The sequence below is a fragment of the Dama dama genome, chromosome 1 (assembly GCF_033118175.1).
Source record: "Dama dama isolate Ldn47 chromosome 1, ASM3311817v1, whole genome shotgun sequence".
Taxonomy (NCBI): Eukaryota; Metazoa; Chordata; class Mammalia; order Artiodactyla; family Cervidae; genus Dama; species Dama dama.
The window spans coordinates 79769504-79791852 of NC_083681.1; the positions used below are offsets into that span (position 1 = coordinate 79769504).

General features: G+C 36.7%; 1 protein-coding gene across 1 annotated transcript; it reads left to right on the top strand.

Annotated features, from left to right (window-relative positions):
- Positions 1-5075: 5075 nt before the first annotated feature.
- Positions 5076-6005, top strand: LOC133056432 (olfactory receptor 4P4-like). Its single transcript, XM_061141740.1, has one exon. It carries the CDS (start codon positions 5076-5078, stop codon positions 6003-6005), a length of 930 nt encoding a protein of 309 aa, XP_060997723.1.
- The last annotated feature ends 16344 nt before the right edge of the window (positions 6006-22349 follow it).

Here is a 22349-nt window from a genome sequence, read left to right on the forward strand (position 1 = left end):
CTAAGAAATACTTTCTGGTTTTGATATGCAGGTTAGGTGTTCTACACGTATATATTATTGTATGTTTATCTCTCAAGTTTCATATTTTTAATTAATACCTTATATAGATGTTGATCTTAATTTCAGTTTTTAATTGTTGCTATTATAGAAATGCATTTAATTTTTTGTATTGAAATTATATCTTGTGAACTTGCTAAACTAACTAATTGATTGCGTGCACGCTAACTCACTTCAGTTGTGCCTGACTCTTTGAAACTCCATGGACTGTAGCCTGCCAGGCTCCTCTGTCCATGGGGATTCCCCAGGTAAGAATGTTGGAGTGGGTTCCCATGCCTTCCCCTAGAGGATCCTCCCGACCCAGGGATCAAACCCTTGTCTCTTATGTCTCTTGGATTGGCAGGTGGGTTCTTTACCACTAGCGCCACCTTAGATTCTTTACAGAACACTTAGCATTTTCTACCATAGAACCATTCTATCTGCATATATGTGGATTTGTTACAATTTTACTCCTACCTTTTGAATCTATATGTCTTATGTTTCTTTTTCTTACCTTATTGCAGTGTAATAGAATTTAGGATTTAATCCAGGAATTGGAGTCGACAGTCTTTTATTGGTCCAAACTTACAGAATATTCTCCAATATAAGTGATGGTAGTTATAGGTCTTATACAGTTGCTATATTAGATTAAGCACTTCCCTTTCATTTGCTAAAATGTTTTAAAAATATTATATATATATATATATAAATGGAAATGTTTTATTTCTTGAAATATTTTAAATTATAATTAACTTCATGCATTTATTGAAATGACCTTGTGATTATTATTTTTTATTGTGCTAATATAGTGAATTACACTGTTGCATTTTGAGTCTTTTATTCCTGGGATAATTTCCACAAGATCATGATAAATTACTATTAAATTCATTGGGCCGGAAGTTATATTTGGCAAGAAGTTTAGCCATGAATTTAATTTCTTTAGCTGATACAGGACAATTCTGCTCTTCTATATCTTCTGTTAGATTCTATGATTTTTTAAAAAATATTTTTAAAAATATTTTCTACCACCCTGTTAATATATGTAGATTCTGCAATGCTGTACATTATTTCATTCTTGGTTGAAGTATTTTGTTTCTATTTTTCTCTCATTCTCTTCTTTCTTCTCTCCCTCTTTTCCTTATTTTGAGATATTATCAGTTTTATTGATCTTTGAAAGACTGTTTATTATTTAATCAAATTTACATTTAAAGACTTTTATTGCTTCCTAGTATCAAGCAGCAAGGAGAAGACAGAGTCAAGTGCCACAATTTAAGGTGATTATACTGAGATTATTTCTACATGTTGATGGCTGTGAGGAGAGTACAACTAATATGAAATGCCCTGCGGCTAGTAAGAGTTACATACATTAGCGTACAGAGAGTACATAGAGTGGAAATGAACATTTTAAAAAGGAAAAATATATTATAAAATAAAGAAAACTTTAGAAAGATTTTGCATGACCCATGAAAATTGCTTGATAAGAAATAAGAACTAAGGACCACAATTTACTCCAGCTGATTCCTTAGTTTGTACTGACACCCTTCTTTCTCTCTTGCCAATGGGATGGAAAGGGACAAAGGATAGCAAAAAAACCCAAAAAACTAAAGAAAGAAAAATGGATTGTGACTTTCTCCCCAACTGTCTAATGTTAGCTAATACTACATGATACCTGTTGACACAAATTGTTGTTTATGGCTTCTAAATTTTGAGTGGGAGGAAAGAAACACTGAGAAATAATTTCCAAATTGTGATAATAATGTGAAGTGTATCTGGGAAGTATAACTGTCCTGATTATCTCTTACCATATTTATACAATTAAGTAATAAAGATTTCAAATATATTAAATGTGTATTATAGATACCTTGGTAAATGTCAGCAAACTCAGTTTTTGAGGAAATTATTTTAGAAGTGAGAGATAGAAAAATATCCATAACATTTCATTGGTATTATAACACTATAAAGTTACTGAATCATTCCTATATAACCCTCAAGAGATTAAAGAAAGAAATCTCAAACCTGTCATATAGATGTCATTAATATTAGTAGCTTTGTTCTTATAATTATGATCTTACACACACTGGCTGCTGTAAAATGCCTGTGGGACTTTTTTGTTTTTTTCCTGTTTTCCTTTGCTGTGCTTTTAATTCAAATTATATATAGCAATGCTTTCCTAAAATGTTCTTTTGGATGGACAGTTCCTGAGAAGGTCAGATGTATTCTTTATCTATTTGCTGTTTCAAAGAACGGTCTCAGAGAAATAAAAACAAACAGCCTGAAAGATCATCTGACATTGCAAATAAAAGTAAAATCTTGCAGAAATCAGTGTTATGATTAGTTACATGTATGTACATTAAATTTATATAAGAATAATTGGGATTTATTAAAAATTTTACATAATTTTTGATCATAGTAATTGAAATTTTATACACCTTACTAGGTGGCGGTAAAGATGAAATGGTCAGTAAATGAAATTTTTTAGTATTGTGCCCAGATCATTTAATGAGTTAGTATATAGTGCCCCAATATTTGGGCTTCCCTAGCAGCTCAGATGGTAACGGAGATGCCTGCAATACAGGAGAGCTGGTTTTGACCCCCGGATTGGAAAGCTCTCCTGGGGAAGGGCATGGCACCCCCTCCAGTATTGCTTCTTGGAGAGTCCCCAGGAGAGCGCCTGGAGGGCTGCAGCCCACGGGCTGGCGGAGAGGAGACGACGCTTCAACTGTCTCTTCATCTCAACGCTTTCCCCTAAACACAGAAAACAATGAAAGCCACACATGGTAATGTCATGGTTTTTCACTTTATTACTGATATGACAAGCATTTACAATCTTGATAAAAATCTTATCAAACTGCCCTTGGGATTTTACACTGTCCATGTTCTCTCATGACCTTGATTATAAATCCCTTTTCTTAATACGCTTATTTAAGTGCTTTTTCTCTCTCTCAAACGGTAGCTTGATATATCTTTGCAAACTATTCCTCACTGTTGTTTTTTCTTTAACAATTTAAAGGCTGAAGGAGGGGTTTTTGGAAGAAACACCTTAACCGAAAGGTATGTGAAAAGTTGGACTCAATATTCTTCCTTCCCTCTCAAAACCCTTGGCGTCTAACGTGTATTTGGGTGCTGGTGGCGTGTGTGTGGGCTGGGTGCAGGGGAGAAAGGGGCGCGGGCAGGGCAGGGCGAAGAAGGGGGCGACACAGTCTTTTTCGTTCCTGGTTTAAAGGAAGACCAGAAGAATGAGGCCTGCGCTGAAGGATCTTTTTCCGAGTCTGTATTAAGTAGGGCGGCACTGATTCAAATATTAAGGGTTGCTGAGGCTTGTACTGCTGTTTAAAAAAGATGCTAAACCAAGAGCTGCATTTTCTACAGTGTTGGTTCTCTAGTTTTTCTATAATTTCTATTATAATTTTAATTAAAAAGTGTCTTTAAATTTGTTTATATCATGTGACAGAGTCTTCCGCATAAACATGGGCTAGGTTTCTCAATTCATAAACAAAGAAGTACTTTGCTAAGCTCTCCGTTTGTACACAGAGCAAACTTAAACCAACACCCGTGTTTCTTCCTTAAACTCCTGTAAATCTAATAAAAGTTCTTCAATAAATCCTCCTGTGGCAGAATAAAATCTAAAGATACAGCCATTAACTGATGTAGGTGTTGGTGTATAATTTCTTATAGAACCATTGGTTTTCCTGTGAATATTTGTTGGAGTCCTGTCCTTTGTAGTTGAAAAGTTAGAATCGCAAGCTCATTATATTGGGTATATTTTGTATGAATTTCACATTCTGTTCTTGCTGTAAGGCAAATAGATCCAGCAGTATTCATTTCACTTACCAGTTGAAGAAGGCTCAGAGAGGATGAACTGTTTAGTGCTCAACAAAAATCAAATAGGACATTTGTCCTGTACCATTAGATGATGGATCTATCTAACATGTCACATTGTTCCTCAATGATGCCATTAAACAACAACTCACTGCAATTAACAGTATTTGATACAAACAATGATTTTACTGTGGAGAACATTTGGTTTTGGGTAAAAGGTGATTTTCTTCAACATATTCACCCTGTTCTCCTTGATGTACTACATCCAAACGGTGGCACTGTTCTAAAGTATTTAACTAAATAATTCTTTGTGTTGAGTTCACCCAATTAAAAAAAAAGAAAAAAACAACCCCAAAATATAAACAAAAGCTACTAGCTCTAAGGAGTATCAACAGAAACCTCTGAAACATGTATTTATTGAAATTAAGGTTAAAGTGAATTTTTATGTAAGGATACCCATTCTTCCTATATTCAGATGGTTCACAATGTGCCTAACTTCTCTGTTTCCAGTCTCTCTGTGTTCTGAATCTTTATCACACGTGCTTACAAGGAGAGTCAATGAGACTATTTTCTACCAATACAGGTATGCTCTGCTATGATTAAAAGCATTTTTCAAAAATTTCAAAAATAATATTTAGTTCCATTGAATGTATAGAATGTTAATCTAAAATTGGGACTTTGTATGTGAAATACATGCACGTGGAGAAGTGGAAAGATTTTCTTAAACATATAAATGGCCATTACATAGATGGCTAAAGGCTTGGATGGAGAATGACTATATCTTTTACAGAGATGGACAAAAGCTGGAATTTCCGTGGTTGGTGAATGTTGTTGCATAGTTCCCAAGAGCATGAACTCTGGTATCAGAGTCAGGTTCATCTTAGGTTGATTGCAACTTAATCTCTTAATGGTTTGATGCAAATTACTGAAACCTCTTGCTTTTATTTTATAAATATAAAATGAGTATCAGAATACCACCTCTTGGTTGGGTTGTTACAATTCCAGTCATAATTAATATTTTATTAAATATTGTTTGAAATGTGCTTCTCTTAATATCAAATGATAGATTGCTTATAGTAAATTTTCTGTGACCTACATCTTTGCTCAGTGCACAAGAAAATAATCCAAAACTTTAAATATGCAATTAAAGATGTATTATGCTCTCTATTGTTTCAGATAAATTGAGTTTCTGCTGTGTGTCCTGAACTCTACTCAACCTCATGGAAAACCAAAACAATGTCACAGAATTTGTTTTCATAGGGTTGTGGGGAAATAAGAAAATAGAGCTACTGTTCTTTTCCTTGTTCCTGCTCTGTTACCTGGCTGTCTTGATGGGGAATGCCATCGTCTTACTCACCATCACCTGCAGCCATCTAAAGCAGCAACCAATGTACTACTTTCTCTGCCACCTCTCCCTCATGGATGTCAGCTACACCTCCACGGTGGTCCCCAGGCTAATCAGGGACTTAGCTGCAGCAAGAAAAAACATTTCCTATAGCAACTGTATGACCCAGCTCTTCACTGCCCACTTGCTGGCAGGTGTGGAACTATTCATCTTGGTGTCCATGGCTTTTGACCGCTACCTCGCCATCGTCAAGCCCCTGCACTACATGGTCATCATGAACAGACAGAGGTGTGACATGCTGATCGTCCTGGCCTGGGTCGTCGGCTTTTGGCATTCTATTGCTTTACTTCTCATGGTACTCAGGTTACCTTTCTGCGGTCCTAATCAGATAGATCACTACCTGTGTGATGTGAAGCCTCTCTTGAAACTGGTGTGCAAAGATATTCATGTTGTGAGTATCTTAGTGATTGCAAATTCAGGAATGGTGGTGCTTGTCATATTTCTTGTTCTAGTAGCTTCTTACATAGTCATACTATATAACCTTAGAACACATTCTTCTGCAGGGCGAAGAAAAGCTCTCTCAACCTGTGGTTCTCACATAACAGTTGTAGTGTTATTCTTCGTGCCCTGTATCTATACTTACGTTCTGCCTGCAGAGAGCGAGAACAAGGACAAGGACATCTCGGTGTTTTACACTGTGATCGGCCCCGTGCTGAACCCTCTCATCTACACCCTGAGGAACATGGAGATGAAAATCGCCATGAGGAAGGTATGGTCTAAAGTGACGCACTCAGATTTGAAGTGAATAGGGTGATACTCACTATGGTTTAGAATTCATGTCTCATCTCCAGGACCTGTGCCCTTTGAGGTAATAGAAGAAAACATATACACTTTCTTTGAGGAATTGAAGTAAATGTCATCTGGCATTCAGTTCAGTTCAAGTGGGAACAGCATAGACAGCTCAACCCAGTGGTCTGTGAAAATCTAGAGGGTGGGATGGATGGGAGAGGGGAGGGGGCTTCAGGAAGAAAGGGACATGCATATACCTGTGGCTGATTCATGTCGATGAGTGGCCAACACAATATTGTAAAGCAATTATCCTTCAATTAAAAAAAAAATCACAATTAAAAAGAAATCACTGTGACACTAATCTTGGAAAAGAATGGCAATTGCAAATTATCTTTGTGACTACTATGAAGAGGAGAAACTTGGAAATATTTCATAGAGAAACCTGAGGATTTTTCGATGAATTGTGTGTAGTTTCATCTACGCTGCTGCTAAGTCACTTCAGTAGTGTTTGACTCTGTGCGACCCCATGGATTGCAGCCTGCCAGGCTTCTCCATCAATGGGAGTTTCCATGCAAGAGTACTGGAGTGGGGTGCCATTGCCTTCTCTGAGTTTCATCCATAGTAGGATGCAAAAAAACCCACATAACAACACTCTTAGAAAACATAGCAAACATTATAAGAGAAAAGATTATATGTAAGATATTACATTATATATAATATATAATACATTATATATACAATATATATAATACATTATATATTATTATATTATATATAAGAAAAAAGATTATATGACTAGGATAACTGAAATATATAAACACTTTTAACTATGCAAATATAAAACAACCATTATAAATGTAATTTGCACAGAAGAATAAAAAAGAAAAAATCACGAGGGACATATAATTAAATAGGATTTTCATAGGAGAGAAAATTGGAAAAATTACCATTTTGGTAAGTTTCTAAAAAAATTGGCATCTAAAAAATTCTCTTCTGAAAAATGCATCAGAAGACATTTGTCAAAGTCTAAATGTCTGATGATAATGTTTTCAAAATATCAAATTGTATTTCCAAATTGTATTTTATCATTTAAAGAAGAAAAATAAAACCTTCCCACTTAAATGGGCTCATGAATTGAACAATTCATATTTCTTTCCTAAGAGAAAAAAAAAAAGAAAGTTATTTTAATAAGACAAGACTTGAGCCAATGTAAAGAAATCAAAATGGGGGCAATTGGTGTTAAAAGGGATCAATGTTTTAAAAGAGCCATGTGTTTCAGAGTACAAAATTTGGAGTTCCAGCTTTAATCTTCATCTAATGCTTTATTCTTAACAAATGTACTCATTTTCACATTCTGTGTTCCTAATTAGATAGTTCATTATATATGTGACATGAAGCCTTTTTGAACTGATATGCAAACACTATTTATGTTGGTAATATCTTAGTGATTACTAGTTCTAGAGATAGTAAAGCTTGTCATGATTCTTGTCCTAGAAATTTCTTATATAACCTTAGAATATAGTTGTCTGTGAAGTGAAGTGAAAATTGGTCAGTCGTCTCCGACTATTTGTGACCCCATGGACTGTATAGTCCATGGGATTCTCCAGGCCAGAATACTGGAGTGGGTAGCTTTTCCCTTCTCCAGGGGATCTTCCCAACCCAGGACTTGAGCCCAGGGTCTCTTACCAGCTGAGCCACAGAGTAGTTCTCTGCAGGTGGACACAAACTTTTCTCAACCTATAGATCTCCATAATGGTTGTAGTATTCTTTGTTTTGGCGTTTAGCTATATTTAAATTCTGGGCTTCCCAGGTGGCTCAGTGGTAAAGAACTGACTACTAGGCAGGAGATGCAGGTTTGAACCCTGGGTCAGGAAGATACCCTGGAAAAGATGATGGGAACCCACTCCAGTACTCATGCCTGGGAAATCCCATGAACAGAGGAACTATAGTCCAACGGGTTGCAAAAAAATCCAGAAATGACTCAAAAACTGAACAACAATGATATTTATATTTTACCTACCCAACTCTGATCCAAGTCTAACTTAGTAATGCCAGAAGTCACTATGTTGGAAAAACTACAGTGTTACGACAATAGGCTTTGGAGTTAGACCTGGGTGAATACTAACTCTCCAGGTCTTGACAATTTGCTTTAATTATTTATATATATCTCTACTTCAAAAACGTCTATGAAATAGGGTAATATCATATTTTACAAAGACACAATACTACCTATAATAACACATGTAGATTTTTTAATGTAGAATAAAGCTACCAGAAACTCATGTTAGATACTTTTCCTCTCTCTTTCTCTACTTTTTTCCATTTGCTTGAATGCTTCCAGGCAAGCTGGATCCCTCTAACATTCTCTAAATTCACTCTAAAATCTGTCACCTCACTAGATTTTTCTTCCCTCTGTTTAGGATTCCTTACTCCCATGTTTTAGGGGGCCACATCTTAAATATATTTCACACTTCAGAGATGATCTTGTACAGGAAGATTTTGTACATCTGTCAACAAAGTAGAAAATACATCTGATTCCATGTGTTATTTTATTGCCATTTAGCTGTGTGTTTCAGTTCAGTTCAGTTCAGTCGCTCAGTCATGTCAAACTCTTTGTGACCCCATGAACCGCAGCATGTCAGGCCTCCCTGTCCATCCCCAACTCCTGGAGTATACCCAAATCCATGTCCATTGAGTCGGTGATGCCATCCAACCATCTCATCCTCTGTCGTCCCTTTCTCCCCCAACCCTCAATCTTTCCCAGCATGAGGGTCTTTTCAAATGAGTCAGCTCTCTGCATGAGGTGGCCAAAGTATTGGAGTTTCAGCTTCAACATAGTTCTTCCAGAACACCCAGAACTGATCTCCTTTAGGATGGATTGGTTGGATCTCCTTGCAGTCCAAGGGACGCTCAAGAGTCTCCTCTAACACCACAGTTCAAAAGCATCAATTATTCAGCGCTAAGTTTTCTTTATAGTCCAACTCTCACATCCATACATGACCACTGGAAAAACCATAGCCTTGACTAGATGGACCTTTGTTGAAAAAGTGATGTCTCTGCTTTTTAATATGCTGTCTAGGTTGGTCATATTTTCCTTCCACGGGGAAAGTATCTTTTAATTTCATGGCTGCAATCACCATCTGCAATGATTTTCAGTTCAGTACAGTTCGGTCGCTCAGTCGTGTCCAATGCTTTGCGACCCCATGAATTGAAGCATGCCAGGCCTCCCTGTCCATCACCGACACCTGTAGTCCACCCAAACCCATGCCCATCGAGTCAGTGATGCCATTCAGCCATCTCATCCTCTGTCGTCCTCTTCTCCTCCTGCCCCCATTCCATCCCAGCATCAGGGTCTTTTCCAATGAGTCAACTCTTCGCATCAGGTGGCCAAAGTATTGGAGTTTCAGCTTCAGCATCAGTCCTTCCAATGAACACCCAGGACTGATCTTTAGGATGGACTGGTTGGATCTCCTTGCAGTCCAAGGGACTCCCAAGAGTCTTCTCCAACACCACAGTTCAAAAGCATCAATTCTTCAGCATTAATTTTTCTTTATAGTCCAACTATCACATCCATACATGGCCACTGGAAAAACCAGAACCTTGACTAGACAGACCTTTGTGGACAAAGTAATGACTCTGCTTTTTAACATGCCGTCTAGGTTGGTCGTGACTTTCCTTCCAAGGACTAAGTGTCTTTTAATTTCATGGCTGCAATCACCATCTGCAGTGATTTTGGAGCCCCCCAAAATAAAGTCTGACACTGTTTCCACTGTTGCCCCATCTATTTCCCATGAAATGATGGGACCAGATGCCATGATCTTAGTTTTCTGAATGTTGAATTTTAAGCCAACATTTTCACTCTCTTCTTTTACTTTCATCAAGAGGCTCTTTAGTTCTTTTTCATTTTCTGCCATGAGGGTGGTGTCATCTGCATATCTGAGGTTATTGACATTTCCCCTGGCAATCTTGATTCCAGCTTGTGCTTCATCTAGCCCAGCATTTCTCATGATGTGCTCTGCATATAAGTTAAATAAGCAGGGTGACAATATACAGCCTTGACATACTCCTTTTCCTATTTGGAACCAGTCTCTTCTTCCATGTCCTGTTCTAACTGTTGCTTCCTGACCTGCATACAGGTTTCTCAAGAGGCAGGTCAGGTGGTCTGGTATTCCCATCTCTTTCAGAATTTTCCACAGTTTATTGTGATCCACACAGTCAAAGGCTTTGACATAGTCAATAAAGCAGAAATAGATGTTTTTCTGGAACTCTCTTGCTTTTTCGATGATCCAGCGGATGTTGACAATTTGATCTCTTGTTCCTCTGCCTTTTCTAAAACTAGCTTGAACATCTTGAAGTTCTCGGTTCACGTATTGCTGAAGCCTGGCTTGGAGAATTTTGAGCATTAGTTTACTAGTGTGTGAGATGAGTGCAATTGTGTGGTAGTTTGAGTATTCTTTGGCATTGCCTTTCTTTGGGATTGGAATGAAAACTGACCTTTTCCGGTCCTGTGGCCACTGCTGAGTTTTCCAAATTTGCTGACATATTGAGTGCAGCATTTTCACAGCATCATCTTTCAGGATTTGAAATAGCTCAACTGGAACTCCATCCCCTCCACTAACCTTTTTCATAGTGATGCTTCCTAAGGCCCACTTGACTTCACATTCCAGGATGTCTGGTTCTATTTCAAGTAACCTTATTTCTTATATTAATGTTTCTTCTTACGAACTGGGTTTTTCTAATATGACTTAAACAGAATATTGTGTGCCACATTAATTATCTTTTATCTCTCTTTTTTCCAGCACTAATTAAGATGTAGCAAAACAGTTTCTGAATTAAATACAAAAATTCCATCTTTTCTATTTGTGTGACTTTATGCATTTGTTCTTACGTATCTAGAACTTGCATTTATGTTATTAACAAGCATGCATTAATAATATCAGAAAGGTTAAAATTTTAACATATATCCTCATCTTTCAATCATGGAGTGATTGAAATCCAGCAGACTTTCCACCCCCAATAATGTCTTTTTACTTATTTATTTAATGCATTGAGTAGGTACAACTCTTTAATTGTTCTTTACCCTGTATTCACTGAATGACATAACACAATCTCAGCTTCTAGGTTTGGTTCCTACTTGACTAGACATTTCACTCTGCACAAGCACTTTTCTTTTCTCAGTCAAATGATGACGTATCTTCCACACAATTTTCTTGACCAAGTTACTCCTGCCCCTCAACGAAGAGAATACCCAGGAAAGACACATAGAGACTCTGTTAAATATTATCTTAATGCCAGGATCCATTCTTTTAATGTTTCAGCTCTTAGAACTGTAAAAAAAATTAATAAAGGGAAACCTCAATTAAATTGTATTAGTAGATTAGTAGCAGGGAGCTTTCACATCTTGTGACAACACAGTCCAAAAGGCAAAAGAGAAGATTGTCCTTTCCTGACAGAGACTCAGCCAATGAAAAGCCATGTACTCGTTGTTTGCTATAACCTGCCTAACTTCCTTTTTCTCTGTATAAATATTCTCTCCTTCACATTCGTTTTTCGGGGACTTATGCAGGCTCATGCATTTTGCTTGCCAGAGTTTCAGACCCCACATTGTAATTCTCTGTTGACAGTAAATGAACTTATCTTTGCTTGATAAGTATCTCACAGTTTCTTTATTTCATATGAAGATAATAACTTTCTTTTTCCTCCTGGATACATTGGAATATGAAGAGAAAATATTCTGTCCATTCCATTGTAAATTAGCTTTGACAAATCATCCATAGTACCATTTGATCTGGTTTAATGTAATGTTTTTTCAAAAGCATTTGGATTTCTTTAAAGTATAGATATATAGAATGTATATGCATGCTGTGTGTGTCTGTGTGTGTGTGTAATGATTGTGTCTGTGTATATATGGTGTGGGGGTCTTTAGGGTATTGAAGTTGGATGGGAAATTCTCATCCCATCACAAAAATGCTATGCAAATAAATAAACTTTTATTATCATGTGTTTTTTTTTTTTTTCCTTTTCTCAAGGTTCACAAATTGGCAAAAAATCTGATGATATTGCACAAGGCCACATACAAAATATATTAAAGTAAGATTAGCTATTTATGTTTTGTTCAGCATGTCAGTGAAAAACAGAAGATTTAAGAAATATTCACTATTGTCAATGTGTAATTTAAGAAAATCCCTCCATTTACATGGGGCTGTCCAGGTGGCTCAGTGTTAAAGAACTGGTCTGCCCAGCAGCAGGCGCAGGTTGGACCCCTGGATCTAGAAGATCCCCTGAAAAATGAAATGGCAACACACTCCAGTATTGCTTGGGAAATTTCATGGACAGAGGAGCCTGGTGGACTACACTCCATGAGGTCAAAAAGAGTCAAGCACAACTTAGTGAATGAACAAAACAATCTATATAGCTATACCTATATTTATCTCTATCTCTATCTCTATACATATGCGTGCACGCTAAGTCACTTCAGTCATGTCCCTCTTTGTGACCGCATGGACTGTAGCCCTCCAGGCTCCTCTGGCTGTGGGATTCTCCAGGCAAGAATACTGGAGTGGGTTGCCATTTCCTACTTCAGTAGGTATATATAAATCCATATAAACGAATTGCTTTTGTTCAGTTGCTAAGTCAGGCCCAACTCTTAGCAACTCCATGCACTCCATGCACTTACAGCTCCACGCACTGCAGCCCGCCTGGCGCCCCCGTCCTTCGCTGTCTCAGGAGTTTGCCCAATATCATACCCATTGTGTTGGTGATGCCATCTAACCATCTCATCTTCTGTCACTTCCACATATATATATATATATATATATATATATATATACATTTTAAAATACATCACTCAAGTTATATTAAATAATAGTTTACCCACATAACTTTGCATATAGGCCATATGAAGTTCCTAGTTTAATTATTGATAAGTGATAAATATTCTAGGTGTGGTTGAGAGGTTTCATATGAGAGTCTTTCAGCCCATTGAAAGGAGCTTTATGGCACATTTACTTTCCTAAACACTGATCTGTCCAGTTTGCTGGGATTCTTACCCCATGTGCTTCATCCACACAGGTACATATTGTAAGAATACTAGCCCTACATACACACTGAGGAAACCAGATCTGAAAGAGACACGTGCACCCCAATGTTCATTGCAGCACTGTTTATAATAGCCAGGACATGGAAGCAACCTAGATGCCCATCAGCAGACGAATGGATAAGGAAGCTGTGGTACATATACACCATGGAATATTACTCAGCCATTAAAAAGAATTCATTTGAATCAGTTCTAATGAGATGGATGAAACTGGAGCCCATTATACAGAGTGAAGTAAGCCAGAAAGATAAAGAACATTACAGCATACTAACACATATATATGGAATTTAGAAAGATGGTAACAACAACCCTATATGCAAAACAGAAAAAGAGACACAGAAGTACAGAACAGACTTTTGAACTCTGTGGGAGAAGGTGAGGGTGGGATGTTGTGAAAGAACAGCATGTATATTATCTATGGTGAAACAGGTCACCAGCCCAGGTGGGATGCATGAGACAAGTGCTCCGGCCTGGTGCACTGGGAAGACCCAGAGGAATCGGGTGGAGAGGGAGGTGGGAGGGGGGATCGGGATGGGGAATACGTGTAAATCTATTGCTGATTCATGTCAATGTACGACAAAACCCACTGAAAAAAATAAATTAATTAAAAAAAAAAAGAATACTAGCCCTAGAATCTGAGGGCCCTGACCTTGAAATGTCTATAAGTCTCATTTTAACTCCAAAGATACTTAAATTTTCTTTGAGCTTGTTTTGTGCTTATTTGCTTATCTGCTCTTTGAAACATATTACAACAAGGCCTAGGTGCTCTAAGTGTGAGCCACATGCTCATGTGACATATTGTGTCTCTGATCTCAGGTATGATTTCATGACATTATATACCTGCATCTAAATGATGACACCTGGTAATTAGTCACTCAATTCTATAGTATCATAAACATCTGGAAGTAGAATTGTCAGAACATAGCATATGGAGCTGGTGCATACATTACCAAATTGTTTCAACACTTTTGTACAATTTTATACTACTTTCAAAAATATATGAGCCCTATTTCTCCATTGAAAATTTGTGTTTGTTTTTCTCCTTTTTCTCTATTTTCTCTTAATTCATCTTAATAAAATTTTCTGTTTGATTAATTCTGTCAAGAATCAACCTTTGCGATTTGTATTCTCTACTTAGAACTGTCAATTATGCCATTAATTTTGTAACAATATATCCTCATTTCCATATAGTTTTGATTTAATTGGCTTTTCTCTTCTTGAAACTCAATTCCTAGTACTTATAGATTTTTGGTTATAAAACATACTTCCTTTTAATGATAGGATATTTTATTTACTCAGGGTTACTAGATTTTTAAAATCTAGAAGTAAGCATTAACCTTACAAATACCCATGGTCTTGATTCTGTTGCTTACTGGTTGTCGAGTTTGTCATTTAACCTCTAAAAGCTGTGGTGTCTCATGTGCATAATAGAGGTAATAACGTGTGCTGTGTGAGTGCTGAGTCGTGTCTGACTCTGTGACCCCATGGACTGTAGCCTTCTAGGCTCCTCCTGTATTAGCCACGCGTTCCAGGAAGCAGACTCACTCAGAAGGACAATGCAGATGGTGGAGTGCAGCTTATTACACTAGCGGGTCCAGGGCAGAGACTCCTCTCAGCCAAGACTCCCGACCAGTTTTTGTGAAAATCTTATATACCCGAAGTGTAGTACTCAAACCCACCTCCCCAGATTCTCTGAAACTAGTCTGAACAAATGAAAAATAAGATGCATTCAAAGTTAATCTGTGATTCCTACGCCTTAAACCCATGATTCGTATGCCTTAAGACTAGGTAGTTAACAGTGGACAATTATCAATAGGCCTGTGGCCATACCCCAATAAACATAATAGAATGCATGATTCTATTCAGTTACACAGATAATTAGGGTATTCTTTTAGTGATGGAGAGTCTAGGTGCGAGCCCTGGGGCTCTTCCATCGGGTGGGGGGGGTGGGTCTGGTTTTCCAGTTGGTAAGTCTTTTCTATAGATACTGGGCATCCAGCTCAAAGTCCACAGTCTGGCCCAAGATGGAGTCCTACTTTCAAGATGGAGCCTGTTCTGTCTGTTTCCTCCCTCACTCCGTCCACGGGATTTTCCCAGGCAAGAATACTGGAGTGGATTTCCCTTTCCTCCTCCAGGGCATCCTCCCATCCCAGGGTTCGAACTCCTGTCTCCTGCATCTCCTGCATTACAGTTTTTGTTTTGTTACTTTTTCTCTAATTTCCAGTAAGCATATTGCAGATATTCTTCTAAAAGCCATTCATTCTAGATTTTACCTGGGAAATATTCTTTATACTACTTACCTTCTCTGCAAAACTCATAAATAAATCATGACATGCACTAGGTTTTGTGAATCAGGACCCTAAATGTTTAAGTGTAAGTAACTTAAATTTCACACAATTGTTAGAGCTTTTTTGTTAAAGCCTTTTTATCCAGTGATTAATTAAATGTCTTAACTGCTTCTGAAACAACTATGTATAGTAGACTGTGCAAACCTTTAGAGGCATAAATATTTAAACTGTCATGTTAATTTTAAGAAATTTCCATGAAGCTTCAGCTAAGCCTGCTTGTGTATTAACACTAGGGTTTGTGTTGTATTTCATACATGCATTTTGGAGGATAAAAGAATGCCTGTTTTTCCTTTGCAATTTGCTTATGTAAATTCAGGTTGCAAAAGGGCAGTTAAATGTTTGTGGTAGGAGGGAATAAAAGAATGGAATTGACATTGTTGGGAAAAAAAGGCAGCCACTGAGCCATCATTTGGGAAGTGCAGAGGTAATAGTACTTAGGTCAAAATATGCATTCTTATTCATATTAAGGGGCTTCCCTGGTGGCTCAGTTGATAAAGAATCCTCCTGCAATGCGTGAGACCTGGGTTCGATCCCTGGGTCAGGAAGATCCCCAGGAGAAGGGAAAGGCATCCACTCCAGTATTCTGGCCTGGAGAATTCCATGGACTGTATAGTCCATGGGGTTGCAAAGAGTCAGACACAGCTGAGTGACTTTTACTCACTCATTCATATTAAATAAAATAGTGAACATGAACTACCCAATAATCTCTCAATAAATTATTTTATTATTATTAATTTGCTAAGTAGTTTGATCTTAGCAGTACTGAATCAAGTCTGATACAATAAATTGCAATTTTCTTAAGTTTTAAATTCCTGAAAAAGTATATACTTATGCATTTGTTTCAGAGGGAGACTAATCAAACGTCAGTGTGTGTTGACGAGGCTGAGTAAACAGCCTGTAAATATTCAGTTTCAAGGGGAAAAAACAAACTGGAGAGGAAACAGGATAGAAGTTTTGCTGTATTTTGAGTGTTTCCTCCCTCTGATTTTTCCTTTTTCTTCTAGAGAAAAAGACTGTTTATGCTTTTCTCTTTTCTTTTCTCATCTTCCATTCCCAAACCATCTATTCTGGCAAATTTGTCCCTTGTGTAAGGTATAGTTTGGGCGAGGCAGAAAAGGAAAGGCGACCTCAACAGAAGTAGGTTACCTTTATTTAGGTGAGGAGGGGCGACAGTTGGCTTAACGACCAGGCTGATCAGGGAGGCTGCATATTTATAGGGAGGTTTGTGGAAGCGATAAGGGAAACGTTAATCACCTGGGATATTTTGAGTATTCTTTTGCTGAGATGACATTTGTAGTTGGGCAGGGGGCGATAAGTCTTCTGGGCAGGTGTAGGGGGTGGAAGGTTTCTGGGCAGGGGGTCATAAGTTCCAGATAGATGCAACCGGCCTGGAGCATCAGGGTGGAACTAAAGTTCTGTTTTGTTTTCTCCGAAGTTAGATGATTCAGCAAGGGGCCTTTGAGACTGTTGTTTCCTTTTCTAGGCCCCAAAGACTCCTTCACCTTGAAAGAAGTAATTGTGTATCAGTTATGATATTGAAGGTCATCAATTGTATTGATTTATCTGCTCTGCACAGCTAGGATCTTGATAACGGTCCATACTCAGAGTGTAAAATGCCTGTGATTGGTTCTCTGCCCCACCTCAGCTCAGATTTTCCTGAAAGCCAGCCTAGTACTATTGCACACTATATCAGTTTTCTTCCTAATCTTCAGAAAGCTGGAAGAGCAGAGCAGTCAGATTTCCCTGAACTACTTTGCCTATAGCCTTTTTAGGACCCCTGGGAAAATATGCCTGAATCAAGATAAAGTATGGAAACTCCTCCTCCCAGTGGAAGCAAGGACATTGCCAAGGACAGTGACTCAGCAACATTTGACTTGGATCTGTTTAGAAGATGCCTTTGGGGATATAGTCATTTAGAGCTCTCAAGGACCTGTTAATTTATGGTTGGTAGTTTCATTTATATTCTGTTCTTTTGAATCAAATTTTCTTCAGGCATAAGCATGCAATGAATAGGGCCTGAATACCTGTGTTAGCTTTTGAAGGGATTTAAGCATAGTTTTTACTTATTTTTAGTGAATTAGTATTGAGATATTCAGTTGGCATTTGAACTTCCTAGCTTGCTTTCCTGGGGGCATAAAGATGTACACAGTAGTTCTAACAGTCCACTTCCCTTACAAGCCTGTAGAGTTTTTGAGATGTATTGAAATTTCCAAAATATTTGCAGAAAATTAGTCTGGATGTATCTGAATTATTAGTTTATAATTTATTTATGAAATGTAATTTATCACATTTTATTTCAGATTTTGATCCTGGGGATGGATTGGCAAAGTAGGCATCTAGGATAACATTCTTGATCAAACTAAAACTAACCTGATAGCCACTCAGATATGGCAGTGTCTTACTTATAGCGCCTGGATTTTGGAAATTGTCAAAGTGTTAGTCATTCAGTATTGCCCAACTCTTTGTGAACTCAAGGACTATAGCCTGCCAGACTCCTCTGTCCATTGAATTCTCCAGGCAAGAATACTGAAGTGAGTTGTCAATCCTTTCTCCAGGGTATCTTTTTGACCTAGGGATCAAACCCGGGTATCCCACATTGCAAGTGGATTCTTTACTGCCTGAGCCCCATCAAACATGTGCTAGGCTAATTATATCTTCTTTATATTTATTCTATATAATTTTATTCTAAAGCCTATAACTTCTTTTGCAGTATATGATAATTTGTTTACTATAAAATGGTTTATCATGCCTTAGTTTTAATGGTGCATTACATGTAAGCAAAGTTCTTACTAAAATAATACAAAGTTAAAACATTTTCTAATAATTGGCAGTGAATTTCATTGTGCCCTATTTTTATGTTTATATGCATTCCTTCATATTACCATTAAGACATATAGTAGATTATTTTTCAATATCTACCGTCATGAAGAATTTCTTGTATTTCAAAATCTGGCATCTCACAGTAGACTAATCTGATCTAAATCAACTAAGGTAAGTTTATACCATGCTACATTCTGATACATTAAAGAATAATTTGAGTATGCAGTGGAAGTTTTAAGTATAAGAACTTCTTACTCTTATGCTAATAACTTAACAGAAAGTGCAGTCAGAATTTTTATTCAGTACTACCTAAGAGTAAAGTAAATTTATGACAATATTTTTATAGTGCAAGATATCAGGTTAGTGAGTAGGATTAAATATTCCTTATGAGAAACAATCTTATTAAGCTAGCTTAAGTGTTTTTACTAACAAAGAGTTAAAATTAAAGTTTACCTGATCATAGTAATCACATGCATATTGTGAATTTCTTCATTTTTGTCTTTATTTTTCCATTCAACTTTGTGTAAATGTACACGACAATTCTGTGTTTTGAAACCAATCACTCAAAGAGGAAAGACTGTAAAAGAAAAGTATGTTTCAAATATCACACTGTCACTGGTTTATTTCAAATCACCTCGTGCACTCCTCATTAGAAATCTGAATTCTGGCATGATGTCGTAGATATAAGAGGAATAAGGTGAGGTTTAGAAAGAGTAAGCAGTTAGCTCAAGGGTGACACTGGTCAGTTTTTTGTGTTTGCTTGTTTATAGCCACTCAGCATCACTACCTCTTTCTGTGTCACCGCTGTTTTGTGTATTCAGAGATTGCCGAATACTCTTTATTTCATCCATTTTGACTAATTTCTACTTGGGAGCTTTCCTTAATATCTCTGTGATCAGAACAGTTTATATGACAATAATTCTCCTCTTCTGAGCTTTCCCTTTCCCTTTTCCCCTCCATTAATAGTAAGATCAGATCAGTTAGTTAGTTAATCCAATCACTCAGTTGTGTCCGACTCTTTGTGACCCTAAGAACCACAGCACACCAGGCCTCCCTGTTCATCACCAACTCCCAGAGCTTACTCAAACTCATGTCCATCAAGTCGGTGATGCCATCCAGCCATCTCATCCTCTGTTGTCCTCTTCTCCCCCTGCCTTCAATCTTTCCCAGCATCAGGGTTTTTTCCCAAGGAGCCAGTTCTTCACATCAGATGGCCAAAGTATTGGAATCTCAGTTTCAGTATCAGTCCTTCCAATGAATATTCAGGACTGATCTCCTTTAGGATGGACTGGTTGGATCTCCTTGCAGTCCAAGGGACTCTCAAGAGTCTTCTCCAACACCACAGTTGAGAAGCATCAATTCTTAGGTGTTCAACCTTCTTTATGGGTCAACTCTCACACTCATATATGACAACTGGAAAAACTTCCAGTAGTCTAATAACTCATCATCGTGCATGTTTTCTTCTGCTCAGATGAGAATTCAAAAGAGTGCTTTCACGGTTTTCCTGCATTTCTCTCAGCTCTCAACATGACATGAAGCCCCAGATGAGGGAGAATCAGGAGCTTTGTCTTGAACATTCACAGCAGTTGTTCATTGAGGGATGGCTGCCCCTTAGCTACCTTTGTTCTCTTATTTGTTCCTTATGTAATCATATTATTTTCCAACACTGAGAAGTTAGTTAGATTCTGTTATTTTTTTTTAAGTATGAGAGTTTATTTTTATTTATGTTTTTTTATTTGGCCACATCAGGTCTTATTTGTGTTAGTGTAAACTTTGCTGCAGCATGCAGGACCTTTTCATTGAGGCACACAAGTATCTCTCGCTGTGGTGTGCAGGTTCAGTAGCAGCTGTGGGAAGCCTTAGTTGCTATGCAGCATTAGGTATCTTAGTTCTCTGACCAAGGATTGAACCCACGTCCTCTGCATTGGAAGACAGATGCTCAACCACCGGACCACTAGGGAAGTCCCCAAATTCTCTTGACCTGAGACACTTCTATTTAAAATCAGAGATTAGTTAAGTGAATTCTATTTTTAAAACTGTTCAAAGTCTACTTATATAATACTTATTTTTAAGTAAAGAGTTTTAGCTAAATAAATGTATCTGGAAATCAAAATTATTTCAACTCATCAGTTAAGTAACAATAAGTTGAAGATAGGTAGAATCCTATCCCACATAAAATTTTTCAGTTTTCATTAGTTAAGTTTAACTGGAAAACATTCTGTGGTTGATAATTATCCTTAAAGTAAGTACAAACTGAAAATGTCTCTCTGAAAATTTAGACTTTTTTAATTTTTTTTTTATGTATGTTTACTTTTAATGTATCTGTGTCTCATTTTAAAGTGCATTTTTCATTGAGAGTACATGGTTGTGTTTTATCTATATTGAGAATCTCTGCCTTTAATTGTACTATTTAGAATAAAATTTAATATTAGTATAGATATGGTTGAGTTTAAGTATATCATCTAACTATTTATATTCTATTTGTTTCTGTTGTTTTAATACCTTTTTTTTTCTTTTTTTTTTTATTTATTTGTTTTTTTTTTTTTTCCCAGTGGGTTTTGTCATACATTGATATGAATCAGCCATGGATTTTAAAATAAAAATTTATTTATTTTAATTGGAGGCTAATTACTTTACAATATTGTAGTGGTAGACTTTTGAATAGTTTAAAATAGAGTTGATGTTCCATAGTACAGATCATATTTTAAATGTCTACCTGTTAATTCTATGGCATGTATAAGAGTTTCCAAGACTATAAAACACATAGGTATTGATTTTGACAGTTACTAGAATTGATAGTTTCAATATATCCTTGCTATGAAAGAATTCTTTATAGACATCTGGGGCACAGATTTGTTTATAACATCAGATGCAGACTAAGGTAGGTGTACTAGCTTTTGCAAACCTACTTAGGACAGCGGATTCATCATCAATGGGTGAGACACTCATGGTGCATTGTCTCTAGCCTTCATTTTGCTCACCCACTCCAGTACTCTTGCCTGGAAAATCCCATGGATGGAGCAGCCTGGTAGGCTACAGTTCATGGGGTTGCAAATAGTTGGACATGACTGAGAGACTTCATTTTTTCTTCAATGTTTTTTTACATTACGTGTTAGTTACATAACATGTATAACTATTGATTAATTAATTTATTAATATCATTGCCTCAAATACCACCACGTGTATCTGACCACAAAGTTTGTCTAAAGTTGTCTTCTGTATTATCTCTTTTGATTTACACCAGTTCTTTAGATTGTAAGTAAAACATATGCAATTTCTAGCAAAAGTCATGGCATATGCTAAATTAAAAAAATATGTGGGCAGTGTATTTCATCCATGCCTTAATGACTGCCATCACTAACTTCAATGACTGTAATTATTTGTTAATTGTCTTTCACTTGAATTATAAATAGAATAAATGGATTTCCTATTTTTTCACAATTTCCATTATTAAATGCATTCTTTCTTTTGCTGAGTAGCTCTCAAACATTCTTTACTTTCTAGTATTATAGCAATCACTCTGGTTTAGCATGATTCCTTGGCAACATTTTCACATATAAGCCATAAAGAGCACACTCTGTAAGAATTTTCCAGTTTAGGTTGGGATGCTTAAATACATTTGCATTTCCTGATGATTCACTCCCAGATAATTCAGAGAATTTGGACAAATATATTAAAAAAGGGAAGGTCAATTTTATGTATTTGAGATATATATATATTTAAAATATGTGGAAAAGCATGTTTTTACTTTGGTCAATTAAAAATCTTTGTTAGCTAGATAATATAATTGACAGTCAAATATGTTTCGATTTTCAAAATATTATTTAAATGTTTAAAATCATTACTGAAAAATAAAATTCAGTAAAATAATTATTACAAAAGTGTTCCACAGTAGATTTATAAAATAAAAAGCAATTAAAAAATAAAGCAGCTTAATTCAATAAGTTGAGAATATTATATTCGTGTCAAACTAGTTTTTAGTAAAGTTTATAATTTTGTGTTCATATTGTTAATTTTCACCAAATTTATGTTTGTTTGTTTGTTTGTTTTCAGATACTTAATTCATTTGTATATAATATATACCAAGCTCAGATAT